Source organism: Pygocentrus nattereri, chromosome 7, assembly GCF_015220715.1.
Source record: "Pygocentrus nattereri isolate fPygNat1 chromosome 7, fPygNat1.pri, whole genome shotgun sequence".
Taxonomy (NCBI): Eukaryota; Metazoa; Chordata; class Actinopteri; order Characiformes; family Serrasalmidae; genus Pygocentrus; species Pygocentrus nattereri.
The window spans coordinates 11100798-11115445 of NC_051217.1; the positions used below are offsets into that span (position 1 = coordinate 11100798).

Sequence of the window (14648 nt, forward strand, 5' to 3'; positions counted from 1 at the left end):
CACAATTAGATATATTCTCCAAACTGCCCAGCCTTAGATATGCAAACCTCAGTGGTTAAATAGGTGAACTACAAAAAACACTAATGTATTTTTTTACTATTTAGATGTGCCACTCTTTCCTACCAATTTTCAAAAATCCCAGCGTCAAATTGTTTTAGAGTTTGCCAGCATTGCCAAGTATTGTCATGACTTCACATTCTAGCAGTGACATAGTCTGTTTGTAAAGGGTTTTGCCTTACTTCTTTATTTAGATTTAGATAATAGAAGTATAGCATTATCCTAACATTGCCTGAGAGGAGATCAGAATACTATAGCCAAATCTCAGTAGAGCAAACCTAGGGCTGTCCTTTTCACAGCTAAAACAATCATTTCACATGTTGTTATTACCTTGGCTATTAGCTAATTTATCTCAAGGTGGTGTTCTTATTTTTAAGGAGCCTAGCTAAAAGATGTAAGGGTCAAGAGAGCACTACAATACCCATATCCCATTACACTTCATCGTTTCTAGTCATGCTATCCAAGTACTCTCCAAATAGTTCTTTCTGTAGCAGTGCTGTTTGGCCTGAGGGAATATCAAACTCTTTTTTGTCTTTTCTGTCTGGGTGAATTGCAAAGTTACAAACCTACAAACAGTAGGTATTCAAGACGTAGATGGGGCTGGAGTTATTCGGTGTAGGAGTGTCTTACAAAATGACCATCAAGTGGTCAGTGTCAAGACAAGCCCTCTATTCCAGCCTTCAGCTTTCCAAATTGGATTTCTCAGACTTGAAAAATACTTGTGCTGATCACATTGCAAAAGGATTTTTCATATTCTACATATTTGCCAGGTTATTTGTACTAATAATAACAGAAATACATTGACTAATGCACCTTTAAACAAAACAGAATCAGAAGTTATTTGACTATCCATCTCTAACTGTGTGTGTGTGTGCGTGTGTGTGTGTGGTAAAGCGAGGTAATGTAAGATGCCATCAGGAGAGATGCCCCCGTGTGCATTGCGCAAACCCTATTAGGGACCCTCATGTCTGCTGCCCTTCCTGCAAAGGTAGCACACATAAATACACACTAACACTTAACTTTCCCTACACCAAACACATCTACCACATGGATATATGCAGTATTATATTTTGTCATGTCCTAACTGCTTATTATCTTTACATCCTTGGGCATGAATACATCTGTGTGTGTGTGTGTGTGTGTGTGTGTGTGTGTAGCATGTGTGTTGGATGATGTAGAGTATGACGACGGTTCTGTCTGGGACGCTGACGGTTCTCCCTGCAACACCTGCTCTTGTAAGGAGGGGACAGTGGTGTGTCAAACCAAAGCATGTGCTTCTACATCCTGCCTCCACCCCAACACAGAACCTGGTGAGAGAGAGAGAGAGAGAGAGAGAGAGAGAGAGAGAGAGAGAGGGAGAGAGAGAGGGAGAGAGAGAGTAGAAGGAGTCTAGAGCCATATTAAACACGGAACCAGAGAAGGAAAGACAGAGACACAGAGAGAGACAGTACAAGGAGTCTAGAGCCATATTAAAGCTGGAGTAGATTTATGTGCTGTAACTTTAACTTGGTCACATCATCATATGATCATATCATATCATTTTAAAAACAAAATTCATGTTTTCCCAGAATATTTTTTAATCCTTAATTATTTGTAAAGTGTCTTCTCCCTCTCAATCCACTACCATACCTGAGTAAAACGTTTTGGCGACCCTCTCTTATACCATGCTTCACTTAGAAAACTGTCATTGTATGGAAGGAAAATGCATTATGGGTACAGATTCACTTTGGCAAAATCTACTAATAGATGTGGCTGTGTGTTGTGTCGTTACTGTTATTCAGCTTTGTGCCTGTTATGTAATGACACACATGTCTGGGATATGATCTTCCAAGTCAGGCTGTCTGTTTTCAAACCGGACCATCGCCCAATCATATCTCTTAGAAATTATGTTTGATGTCGTAGGTCATATATGGAAGCTGGGAAACTGATTATTTTTTATTAAACTGATTATTTAATATTAATTATATATATTATATATTAATATCTGTTTATTTCAGGAGAGTGCTGTGCCTCTTGTTATCACTGTCTCTACAAACAGCGCATTTATGAAAATGGTCAAACATTCTCTGACCCAGATGATTCCTGTCAGCGGTGCACCTGTCAGGTACATTCAGTTATAGAATTAAAGCTAAAAAAATAAAATACATAAATAATAATAACATAAATAATAAACATAAAATGCTTGCATGTATTTAACTTGGTCTCTCAATCATCACAATTATCTTTGTACATATATGAGTGTATTTTAGAGTGTGTGTGTGTGTGTGTGTGTGTGTGTGTGTGTGTGTGTGTGTGTGTGTATGTAGGATGGCTCGGTACGGTGTGCTGTAGCTCAGTGTCCATCAGTCTCCTGCTCCAACCCTTACACCCCACCTGGACAGTGCTGTCCCCAGTGTCCAGGTAAACGATAGTGGATGATTATCTAGTCTACTCTTTGTTTTGGTCATGTATTTAAAGGCTTTTCTTCATTCCTCTACACTCTGCTTCCAGACTGTGTTTTTGAGAACCAGGTGTTCGTTAATGGAGAGACATTTCCTAGCCCAGTGAATCCATGTGAAGACTGTGTGTGTACAGGGGGGCATGTGAACTGCCGTCAGCAGTGTCAAAGACCAAGCTGCAATTATCCTGTCTCAGGAACGTGCTGCCAGAACAACTGCAATGGTACCCCAGAGATACACACAAACGCATCCTAAGGGCCCAGACACACCAAGGTGACAAGGAGAAACTAGGCCACCACACATACCAAATTCCCCTTCCAGTATCTACTGTATATTGATACATGATTCTCAAGTATCTGTAAATATTGAGTACTGATACCGATTTGTACATTCAAATACTAACATTAGTTAAAAGGGTCATCCCTAGTAATAGTGAACTATTGCTATTTGGTTTGCCGTTGAAAATTCAGGCTACTCTTTGTGAGTGCCCTCTTAAGAGTGCCGTTCACTTCCTTTGCCGTTGTTCACTTGTCTCCCTGTGCGCTGACCACTGACGCCGATACAACATGCAGTCAGACAAAACAGTTGCAATAAGAGCCAACTAGATACACTGCATAAACTAGAGGTAACAGTTTACACGCTAAACGAGGGTCATCAAATGACTGACAGTCAGCTTGATGTGTCAGGGCCCTAACATGTACCTATACAAATTCACAGGAGTTAACACTGTCTGTTCCTTCCAGGTTGTAGTTATGCAGGTAAGGAATATGCAAATGGAATGCACTTTCCTCACCCAACAGACAAGTGCAGGGAATGCCACTGCATTGTAAGTAACACAGAGAATTCTCATGGGTTCTGGACTAAAAATGCTTTCTGCTGAAGAGAGGTTGTAATACTTGGTGTATGTCTTTTAAACTGTTGTGTTTGTGTTTCCTTTTTAATCTCTATAGAACGGTAATGTGCAGTGTTTGATGAAGAGATGTCCTTCTCTACAGTGCAGTAATCGCATCTCGACACCAGGACAGTGTTGTCCTCAATGTCCAGGTCAAAAACCCATAAAACCTATTCCTTTTATTCTCTTTTTCTTTCTTCATCTTTTCTTTTCATTTCAAATTTTGTTATTTGTAAGAAGGATCCCATCATTAACCATGAAAGATTTTATTTTTTTATGTGTTACAGCACCCCCTGCTGATTGTGTTTATGAGGGACACTCTTACAGACACATGCAGCAGTTCTACCACCCCAGTGACAGCTGTCAGTCATGCTCCTGCACCGACGGGAAAGTAAGCTGTCACCGCAAGCCCTGCCCTCTCGCCCTCTGTACCCACCCCATCTTTGAGCAATGCTGTCGCACGTGTGATGGTATGATAGCTCATCAAGACTTTTCCTAAAATGGCTGTTTCAAAGTTTGGAATCACTGTTTTCAATATTATCAAACCAATTTTGAGGCAGCTACATGTATAACATGATAACAGTATGATGCCACTGTTCTGCAATAGTTTTCAGCTCATTTGTATAAAGCTTTAAAAATTTGTATAAAGCTTTAAAAAAGTTTTAGGTGTACTGAAAAGATAGATTTCATATTTAAAAAAGGTAGTGGTGAAATTCTGAGACAGATAATTTAACAAAAAATGAATTTATCAAAGAAATTATAAATAGTTACAGTATATTTTGTTTTATTTAACTTTTGGTGTTCAAAAAAGAGTGAAATATTGAATAAAACATCTTGAAATACCTTCTACTGTTTAGCTTATAGTGTTTCAGTCTACACTGTACAAGTTATTATTGCATACATAACAACAATTATTAATATAACAAGTGTTATCAAACTTTTGAATGCCAGTTACCATGTTAATGTCCTTGTTCGTTTTTGTCCTAACATGCTCTGTAAAGCAATCAACAAGATTGGAGTCTGAAATCTGCTTCTTTAGTTTTGTATGGAGCAGTGAGGGTAATGTAGCTAACAAGTAATGGAAGCTTATGTACACCAGTTAGCATTACTCAATGTCTAAATCATCACACACCTCAAACAATATGAAGTTCTTAAATAATCTCAGGTGGACTACCTTTTTATGGTTTCTGACACTTTATGACATATTATTATAATATGGAGAAAAATACAGAGGGAATTCTTGTAGTAAGTTGGCTGGTACTGCAGTATTTTGAGCATTTAGTCAGATAACTGTAACAATGTCAGAAACCACATAAGTTTATTTCAAATATATTAACATCTAGATACAGTTTGAGGTAAATGTGTGATGATCAGATTTAGGACCAAGCATGTCTTGGCTGATCAACTACATTTTAGGTAAGGGAGAATGTTGAACTTTTGATTTCTTGTTTAATTATCACTTTAAAGCTTTCTTAATATCCATCCATCCATCCATCCATCCATTATCTTCCGCTTGTCCGGGGTTCGGGTCGCGGGGGCAGCATCCTAAGCAATGAAGCCCAGACCTCCCTTTCCCCAGCCACTTCCACCAGCTCTCCAAGGGGGGCTTTCTTAATATTATGTACAATATTTTCTGGTACTAATTTACAATAAGACAGCCCTTTATTAAGTGTGGATGAATGGTTTAAAATGATTTGTATAATGTTTATTAGTTATAAAATTATGAATAAGAGCAGTTGTATCTGATGAAGATGAATATGTGATGAAGCTTGCGGGTTATTTATCTGAATTTGTCTGCCTGTTGTTTTTCAGGCTGTATGTATAATGGCGAGGAGCATAGTAATGGTGCAGTGTTTGTGGACGCATACGATCCATGTGGAACCTGTGTGTGTCGTGAGGGCTCCGTGACATGCGAGAGGAGACAATGTCCAGCCATCAACTGTCCGTTTCCTGTGCAGGGAAAGTGCTGTCAGAGCTGTGAGGGTACGCTTCCTGTTTGTTTGTCCTGCTGGAGTGGAGTTCAGCTGTAGCGTTTGTAAATTCTTTGCAGGAAATATCTCTAATGTCTGTTCTACTTAAAGGTATGTGTGCGCTTGCATGTCTGTCCAGGTTGTAGGTACGCTGGTGTGGAGTATTTAAATGGTCAGGAGTTTCCTGACCCTGCAGACCGCTGTAATCACTGTGTGTGCATGAGTGGTCATGTGACCTGCAGTAAGAAGCCCTGCTACAACCCTGGCTGCACTCACCCTGCGCTTCTATCTGGCCACTGCTGCCCTGTGTGTGATGGTGAGAGACACTTCACTGCACTGTAGGCATGACACAATATGCTGTTTAGCAATCTATTGACTGATATAGATAGATAGATAGATAGATAGATAGATAGATAGATAGATAGATAGATAGATAGATAGATAGATAGATAGATAGATAGATAGATAGATAGATAGATAGATAGATAGATAGATAGATTACATTTAGTGAAACTGTTTATTTTACACAGGCAGGCCAAGGCAGTGTTAGGAGTCTTGCCCAAGGACTCTTATTGGTATAGTGTAGGGTGTTTGCCCAGGTGGGGATTGAACCCCAGTCTACAGTGTACAATTATCATTTTACGATCATTTAATGTCATCAGCTCTGATATACTGACATCTCTGTGGTGGTACAGCGGTTTTTTGTTTGAGAAACATCAGGTTATTTTGAGATGAACAGCGATGTTTAACAAATCTGATGTTACTTTTACTTCAAGGTTGTTTCTATAATGGCGTGATGCTGCTTAGTGGACAGACAATACCAGACCGCAATGACCACTGCTCAGAGTGCACTTGCAGGGTGAGCTATGTGTATGTGTGTGTGAATATATGTCTGCCTGAATGCAGTGTATGCGAACTGTTCACAGCAGTGTGTGTTTAACAGGCAGGCTCAGTGCATTGTGTAAGAAGAGCATGTGAAGCTCCTAAATGTCCCCATCCTGTCAGCGGACCATGCAGTTGCCCTGTCTGTAAAGGTGTGGAACACATATACATTCAGGGAGACACACTTAGATGTAGATTAACCATTAGAAACCACAGAAAAATTAAACGCATGGCAGTTTGATATTATTTTTGTCCCACTCAAAGCTTATTGAAATATGCAGAGAAATTATGTCAGAAGGGCAGATTCTAAACTTTTAATCAGTAACATATTTGTTTTTGTGAATATAAAGTAAGACATTTTATCAGAGTTTGATTAGGATGAAAAGTTATTGTCACACATTCAGCCTTGTTTTGTGGAACGTAGAAAAAGAAACTTTCACATGTTTGCTGTGACTTAAACAAAGTCCAGACTGTTGCCCAAGGATATCACAGAACTAGAAAGGGGAGTGGGTAAAAATTCCAAATACGAGATAGAAAGACTCCCAGCTGGCCGCAAAAGGCGCTTGCAAGCTGTGATATCTGCCAAAGGGAGTGTTACCAAGCAATCCAAAATTTTGCACATGCCATAATTACTATAATTTTTGTGTGCATTAAGATTTGCAGAAAAATATATTTTTTATTGTTTGCTTTTTTTTTACTTCAACAAAATATATAATTTGGCCCTGAATTCCCACATTCTGCTTACAACTTTTACTATTTAATTAATTATGCAATTATGTTATTTCTTTTAAATGTTAACAGACTTATAGCATACAAAGACTCACACTGCTGTAAATAAACATAGATCCCACTCAAAAATAAAGGAACAAAGCACAGGAAGCACAAAGGAAGACACAACTGTACCAATACTCTGTGTAGACACTCCACTGAAACTGTTTTTGTGTGTAGATTGTCTTTTCCAGGGTAAGGTTCATGCTGATGGAGAGATTTTTCAAGCCCCTAACGCAGTCTGTGAGGAGTGCAGATGTACTGTAAGCAAATACACCCTCACAAAAATAGTCTCATAGTCATGTTCCTCACTCACATAACTACTGAACAATAATCTCAAAATTAATAACAGAGAAAGTTTTCAGTTAATATGGGATTTGCCTTGTGTGTATATAAATTACATCTTACTCCATTTTTGTGTGCATATGTGTGTGTGTGTCAGAAAGGTGAAGTGAGGTGTATACCTAAGCGCTGTCCGCAAGTCGCTGTCCTGCAGAGGACCAGTGTGGACGTGGAGTCTGTAATGACTACAGGTTTAGATTAAAATCCAGTTTGCTTCTGGTTTTGCAAATCATATAGATTTTAATTCCAGTTTATTCCATCAGTGTTTTTGAAGAAAAAAACATAGTTAAGCTGGGGGGACTTACTCCTAAAACAGATGGAAATGACATTTTATGGCTACTGTGAAAAGTGGTTTGGAAAACCAAAAATTTGCATCAGCCACTTGTGCATTTCCTGTTTTCCCATGCTCAGAAGTGAAGATGTGTCAGTTTCTGTAGAAGTCTTTATAATATTTCCTTTTTCTGAACAGCTGCTGGTCTTGCTACATATTTAGTGAAACTGTTTATTTTACTTCTGCATTATTTGATAGATTACTGTTTTTGTTTAACTGTTCTCATGCCTACTGCACCAGCACACTGCAGACCATATATCAGACCTCAAAGGATGCTAAAGCCAGGACATGAAATGTCATTTTAAAATCATTTATTGTCATCAACTCTGTCCTCATTTCTGTGTGCATATGTGTGTGTGTTAGAAAGGTGAAGTGAGGTGTACACCTAAGAGCTGTCCGCAAGTGGCATGTCCCAACCCTGCACAGGACCAATGTGGATGTGGAGTCTGTAATGACTGCAGGTTCCATGGGCGAGAGTGTGGAAATGGAGAACGGTTTCCTGATCCACAAGACCACTGCCAGCACTGCTCATGCCAGGTACAAACACCCCTCATCCTCCTCATCATATTGAAGAGTGTATTACATTTGATTAGAGCAGAATAACTGTTCTAAGTGGCAAAAAAACAGAACCAACCTGTCATGAAAATACTGGAGATCAAATTCTGGTCATTCTAATATCTTATTCTTGTATGCAAGCAGGGTGTGGCAAGCAAAATTTTTGGTTCCAAAAAATCTTAGCTAAAGTGTTTTTATGCTATAACAGTGGCAGACTGACTGACAAACAACTCTCTCTGACAAAAGACAGCTGGGCCACTGAAGAACATGTTAGATTCATGATTAGCAAAAATGCTGCAATAGACATTTAGTAGATTTCTCATTTGGGATGTGTGATGTGGCAAAAATACAATATTTAAAAAAAAACATTTTCATGATGCACAGTATGTATTAAGATGTTTTGTTTTTCTGAAGTTTGTGAAATACAGTATCACAGTGCTTGAGGACATTTTAGGTCTGTTCAAATTTGGCATCAGCGTGCATTTTTTGATATGTGATTTTGTTTGGATTTGACGAGGCTACATGAAAAGCTTCCCTTAAGTTAAGACTAACCTATTTGAGGTTCAGTCCCTCCAGTATGGAGTTGGCCTTGCCTGCAGGAATACATACTTGGGAAAATCCTCACAGAGATTTGCATCCGGATGGTAATTATGTCAGTCGATCACTGAGTTTGGTGAAAAACAGTAGATAATTCAGTCTGTAATTTTCTCAGAGGAGAAGGGAGAAAAACACAAACATGACCAAATTGGACAGGAGTACAGAGTAGCTCCTTTAAAAGACGTAATTATCCCAGTAATCACAATCAAATAGGGCTTAGATTAACTTTATAGTATATCTGCCTTATACGTATTTTATGTGGATAATACAGACAAATCATAGATGGACACCTCCATAGCAAATCACTATGTCTTACAGTGAAGTGTTGGTGCTGATAATTGTTTTCTGTGTGCATAGAATGGTGGTGTGTCCTGTGCACCGGTGTCTTGTCCTGTGGTGTCCTGCAGGAGGCCGGTGAGGCCTGCAGGGGAGTGCTGTCCAGTGTGTACGGGTGTGTGTGAGTATTTTGGACAGGAATACGAGAGCGGCTCCACTTTCACCCCGCCCACTGACCGTTGCTTATCCTGCACATGCCTGGTGAGTGTGCTCATATTGGGGTTTTCAGGAGTAGATTTAGATATTTAGGGCACAATAATTAATATTTACTCTTTTATTTACTGTGTAAAAAAATTAACATAAGAATGCATTTGCATTCAACTGCAGAAGTAAATGCAGTTTTGTGTAAAACTCAGAGACCACCACCAAGTATTTAATTTCCAGTCTGTTAAGCACAATTTATTCATTTTCCAATGTCAGGAAAAAAGTAGAACTATTTACAGTGTTTAGTATGTCAACCCTTTGCCTTTATTACAACTTCCGTTGACTTTCTTTCAGTTTTTCTAATGATTCTGCAAAAAAAATTTTTGCAGTATTAAAAGAATAATTATATTTGTATAGCCTAAATCACCTTATCGGGGGGTAGCAATATTAAACTGAATCAAAATGGGGTAGTGAATGAAAATTGGCTAGCCATCTAACATAGCATAAATTGCTAACTGCTAGGTAGCCTAAGTTTGGGCTTAGTGTGAGCTGTCCTGACAACCAAGGGTAAATAAGTTAACTTTGTGTTAACTTAGAGTATCAATAAGGATTGGTATGGATAAGCAGTATTAATAAAATCCTACGATACCCATCCGTTGCTCTGAGAGCACCAGCAGCTTCTTTTTTGGCAAAATTTCTTTTTTTGTGTATTTGCTGTCTCTGTAAGAGCTTCTTGTGAGTTACAATGATAGACAGAAGTACCTGTGGATTTTTTTTAGATCTGAAGCAAGAGTGGAGCCTGATTTTCTCCTCTCGCTCAAACATGAAAGACTGAAGTTCTGTTTATCAGATAGTGACAGCTTTGGTGGTCTACCAGGTCATGCACAGTTGTTAGGAGCAATTATTTTATATCTAGTGTTCTCAGAAATATCTCCTGAAAAAAGAATAACTTGTACACAATGGCTATCTTGACTGGAAATGTAATAAATGAAGGGTGGTCTCTGATATTTGCAAATTTGTGTGTGTGTGTGTTTTGGCAGAATGAAATTGTCTCGTGTCAGAGGAAGCCCTGTGCTCAGCAATGTTCCCACCCAGCACGTTCTACAGACTGTTGTCCAGTGTGTGATTTGTGCTTGTATGAAGGAGTTGAGTACAAACACACGCAGACTTTCACATCACGGTCTAATCCGTGTCAGCGCTGCGTGTGTATGAGTGGTACTGTGGCGTGTACTGCGGTCGCTTGCCCTGCGGTTTCCTGCCCTAATCCAGTTACCCTACCAGGACAATGCTGCCCCCAGTGCAGACGTAAGTTCTGTGTGTGTGTGTGTGTGTGTGTGTGTGTGTGTGTGTGTGTGTGTGTTTGTGTGTGTGTAAAAAAGAAAAGTTTGTGTTTGTGACAAACATCAGTTTGATTGTTGTGCTAAAATAAGAATTGATATGAACAAAACCCTTTTGTGCCCTTCAACCCTTCAGCTTGTGTGCAGAATGGCATAGAGTACAAAGAGGGGCAGCGGTGGAATTCCCCCAGTGACCCCTGCACTCAGTGTACATGCATGGTGAGACGCACAAACACACTCCGTCTACAGGATGTAAAGTAATAATGTCTTCACACACCAAACCTGAACTGTATGTGTGATTTATTCATATCTCAATTAATTCATTGGATTATGTCTATTACTGATGATATTTTGCACACCAAACATGTTTTTTGAAAGGCAAAAGCATAACATTCCCCCTCAGTTTGATGTTCAGAAACAAACTAGCGCAATATGTAAGTAGAACTTGTAACAAACGTCAAAAGGATTAGCTTTGTCATGTAGCTATGAATACCTGAGCTGTTTGAAAGCGCCTATGAAGTTTCAGCTCCTGAATGAGGAGCTGAAACTCTCAGTGCTTCTTTAATTGATGATGCTTTAATTTGAGTGGTCCTTTTTAAATAAAACACTCACTAGACACTCAGTAACATGTCAAAAACATATGCCTGTTAGGTTTAGGTTTTGGGCTGAGGTTAAGGTTAGTGTTTGGATTAATGCCAGGTTTGCGGTTTGGTTTTGTGGATGGTTGGGTAAGGATAGGTTTCGCGTAATGGAAGAACCATATTAACAATACGTTTATGTAATGTTAGTAATGTATCAACAGAACATCTACAAGATCAACAACTTCAGTGTATTCAGATAATTCACTACAGATACTTTACTGATGTGTTGTTGATGTATTACTGATAATCTGTTAAGAGTTTATTAATCATCTACAAAGGACCACTCCAAATCAAGTGTTCCCCTTTAACTTTTTCAAAATGAAAATAGCCCACCCAGTGTCACTGTTGGCCGTTTGTATGTACCAGCTTTTACACGCAGGTGAATGTGTCGAATTCAACTGCACTAATTTGAAATATTAGAACTGTTTATAATTGATTACAATAATATTCAGTAAACACTTGGACTATATATGTAAAAAATTGTTTTGTTTTTATTGTTTTTTTATTATTGTTTAATTAGTTTCTCCATTCACATTGATATTTAGTGTATTTTGGTTTTATATAAAAAGTGTATTAGAGTATTTTTATTATTAATTGAAATATTGCTTATTGCTGTTTGACTCATACATAAAGTAGAATCATTTTACTGGTGACTGCTGTCGTGTTTCTACAGAATTTTCTATATAGAAAAGCACAGTCTTTTCCGTGTGTGTGTGTGTGTGTGCGTGTGTGTGTGTATGTGTCTTAGGCTGCTGAGGTGAGCTGTGCTGGTCTCCATTGTGCACCACTGAGCTGCATGCACCAGGTCACTGACCCAAGCTCATGTTGCTCACGGTGTCGAGGTACATATTTCAGTAAGCCAATAAAATAGCAAACAAGCTGTTCAGGTAAAAGACCTGTAATACTGCTTTATCTAACTGCATTATCAACAACGCAGCTGTCTGTGTGTCCCAGGCTGTGTGTATGATGGTGTTGAGCATGCTGAGGGCAGTACATGGTTTGCCTCAAGTGGACCCTGTATGTCCTGCATGTGTGTGGACGGAGTGACCACCTGCTCGGAGATCCAGTGTCTGTCCCCCTGCCAAAACCAGATCAGTGTACCAGGAGAATGCTGTCCACTCTGTGCAGGTCAGAACTTAAAAAATGTCTCTGAACCCAGTGGTACCCATTTTTTTTATTTTGACCGTAGATAACGTATCTTTTCCCATTTGTTTGTCAGACTTAAATTTGGGTCGGATTCAGATATCACACTTCCTCACAATTCAGATAACTTCAGATATCACATTTCCTCACAATTCAGATTCCTTCAAATATCACAGTTTCCTCACAATTTCTGCAGATTTCGGCCTGCATTTACTTCTTCTTTAGTTTTTCTACATACTTCATTCTTCCTCCTTACATTTTGCGTTGAATAATTTTTAATCTGGCTCGCCAAAGTCATCTGTGTTATTGGCACTAATATCCATGAAGCCAATTCATGTGTATTATGTGAATTACATTAATGCTTGCCATGTGCTCTGTGGTTGATTAGCTACTGCAGTTTACAGTCAGGTCATTTTGATCTCGGGTGTTTTCTTTTTCACATGTTTTATCTAGACTGCATCTATGATGGCCGTGTCTATGGACCAGGAGAAAACTTTCATCCATCTAATGACCCATGTCAGATCTGCACCTGTGAGGTACACCTGACACATAAATCCTTGTCTTCAGTTAGGTTCATTTATGCATTTAAGATTTATGATTTAACATTATGGTATTTTGTACCATTCGGTTCTATTCAAACTTTTTCTACAAAGCTACCATTTTGGAGATACGAGGTTTTGTCACAATTGGGATAATGTGCTCTTCACTTTAATTTTGATTTCAGTTAAGTTTTAATTACCTTTAAAGGTGTGTTAATAGTGTATTTATGTTTTTATTTTGTGAAAAGTTTGTTTTAGTTAAATGTTTTAACTCTCTTTATAGTTTTGCTTTAGTTTTTGTGTTTTTGAAAGCTTTTTGTGTTGTTATTACAGTTAATGAGCACATTATGTCAGTGCCCTGTCTGTGTGTTAATGTTGATAAATGTCTGTGTAACTTAATAGTTTTCAGTAATGTTAAGGGCTGTTTCGTGTGTGTGTGTGTGTGTGTGTGTGTGTGTGTGTGTGTATTTTTCAGGTGATGCCTGATGGACAGCAGCACTTGCGCTGCTACCGAAAGCAGTGCCCCAGCCTGGTGGACTGCCCCAAACACAACATCCTGTTCAGTGGGCCGGACTCCTGCTGCCCAGTGTGTGCTCGTCAGTATCAGAATGGACAGGAAGAGACAGATTACTGTGTGCAGTTCACATATGTTTATCATAACATTTCAGTTTGTAGAGTTTTCTGGTCCAAGGTGACTTTTTATGACTGAGTACTCAGATTATGTCATAATTATTTCACCTAATTCTTTATAGGTTCTCCATGGTTTATACCCCTTAGAACATCCTCATACATTTTGTTGAACTATTTCTTATTTGTAACTCATTGAAGCAAGTAGAGAAATCCTTCTTCTAAGAGTTTAGCTATTCTCTTTTCTCTAAGCAGACAGCCATCAGTTTTCCAATGACACAGGTTTTATCTTTGTAATGAAATTAATGCTTTAATTTAGAAATGTTTAGGGGTCTGCCTTTGTTGTTTTATCAGAGCCTCTGAGTAATTGTACAGAGACACTGATTGGAAATGAAGTCTTGGCCACAGATGACCCCTGTTTCACCTGCCAGTGCAAGGTAGACTGTACATACATACATACACATACAGGCACTCACTTATCCATGAAACTGTGTTGAGAATCACTGAAGTCATGACCTGTGTGTGTGTGTTTGTGTGTGTGTGTGTGTGTGTGTGTGTGTGTGTGTGTGTGTGTGTGCGTGTGTAGGATCTAACATGGACGTGTATCCATCAAACCTGCTACCCTCTTAGCTGTCCCCCAGATGAACAGTACACACCCCCTGACTCCTGCTGCCCTATCTGCAATGGTAGAGTTTGTGTGTGTGTTTTACTCTTATTTGGTTTTGTGAATGTTTATGTATATAGTCAATATCTATGCATGTGTGTCCTTCAGTGTGTGTGCTGGAGGGGGAGAGGAGACGAGTGTCCAATGGTGAGAGCTGGACAGACAGTGAAGACGAGTGTATCACTTGCTCCTGCAATGTGAGTGAGACACGCAAATACTCTCCATCATGCACATGTCCTTAAAACTGTGTGTATATCACCAGTGCTTTTTGCACTGTGCTGAGATTATTATAAAATGTATTGGTTTGAACGATGTATTTTCAGTTTAATTCTTGATGATGATAAAATCTATGACTCACCAGTGCCAATATCTTTTTTCCTTTACT

General features: G+C 38.9%; 1 protein-coding gene across 1 annotated transcript in view; it reads left to right on the forward strand.

The window, feature by feature from the left end:
- LOC108438363 (kielin cysteine rich BMP regulator) overlaps positions 1 to 14648 on the forward strand; it is a 48589-nt gene that overhangs the window by 29236 nt on the left and 4705 nt on the right. The window contains exons 20-43 of the mRNA XM_017716170.2: positions 952 to 1045; positions 1215 to 1367; positions 2055 to 2161; positions 2364 to 2457; positions 2548 to 2718; positions 3239 to 3321; positions 3446 to 3539; positions 3675 to 3857; positions 5200 to 5370; positions 5497 to 5673; positions 6134 to 6216; positions 6301 to 6391; positions 7188 to 7270; positions 8044 to 8217; positions 9190 to 9369; positions 10353 to 10617; positions 10786 to 10868; positions 12039 to 12132; positions 12245 to 12418; positions 12887 to 12969; positions 13448 to 13568; positions 13954 to 14036; positions 14186 to 14285; positions 14372 to 14460. Coding sequence (XP_017571659.1) covers positions 952 to 1045; positions 1215 to 1367; positions 2055 to 2161; positions 2364 to 2457; positions 2548 to 2718; positions 3239 to 3321; positions 3446 to 3539; positions 3675 to 3857; positions 5200 to 5370; positions 5497 to 5673; positions 6134 to 6216; positions 6301 to 6391; positions 7188 to 7270; positions 8044 to 8217; positions 9190 to 9369; positions 10353 to 10617; positions 10786 to 10868; positions 12039 to 12132; positions 12245 to 12418; positions 12887 to 12969; positions 13448 to 13568; positions 13954 to 14036; positions 14186 to 14285; positions 14372 to 14460 — 3030 coding nt within the window. The remainder of the gene's footprint in view (positions 1 to 951; positions 1046 to 1214; positions 1368 to 2054; positions 2162 to 2363; positions 2458 to 2547; positions 2719 to 3238; positions 3322 to 3445; positions 3540 to 3674; positions 3858 to 5199; positions 5371 to 5496; positions 5674 to 6133; positions 6217 to 6300; positions 6392 to 7187; positions 7271 to 8043; positions 8218 to 9189; positions 9370 to 10352; positions 10618 to 10785; positions 10869 to 12038; positions 12133 to 12244; positions 12419 to 12886; positions 12970 to 13447; positions 13569 to 13953; positions 14037 to 14185; positions 14286 to 14371; positions 14461 to 14648) is intronic.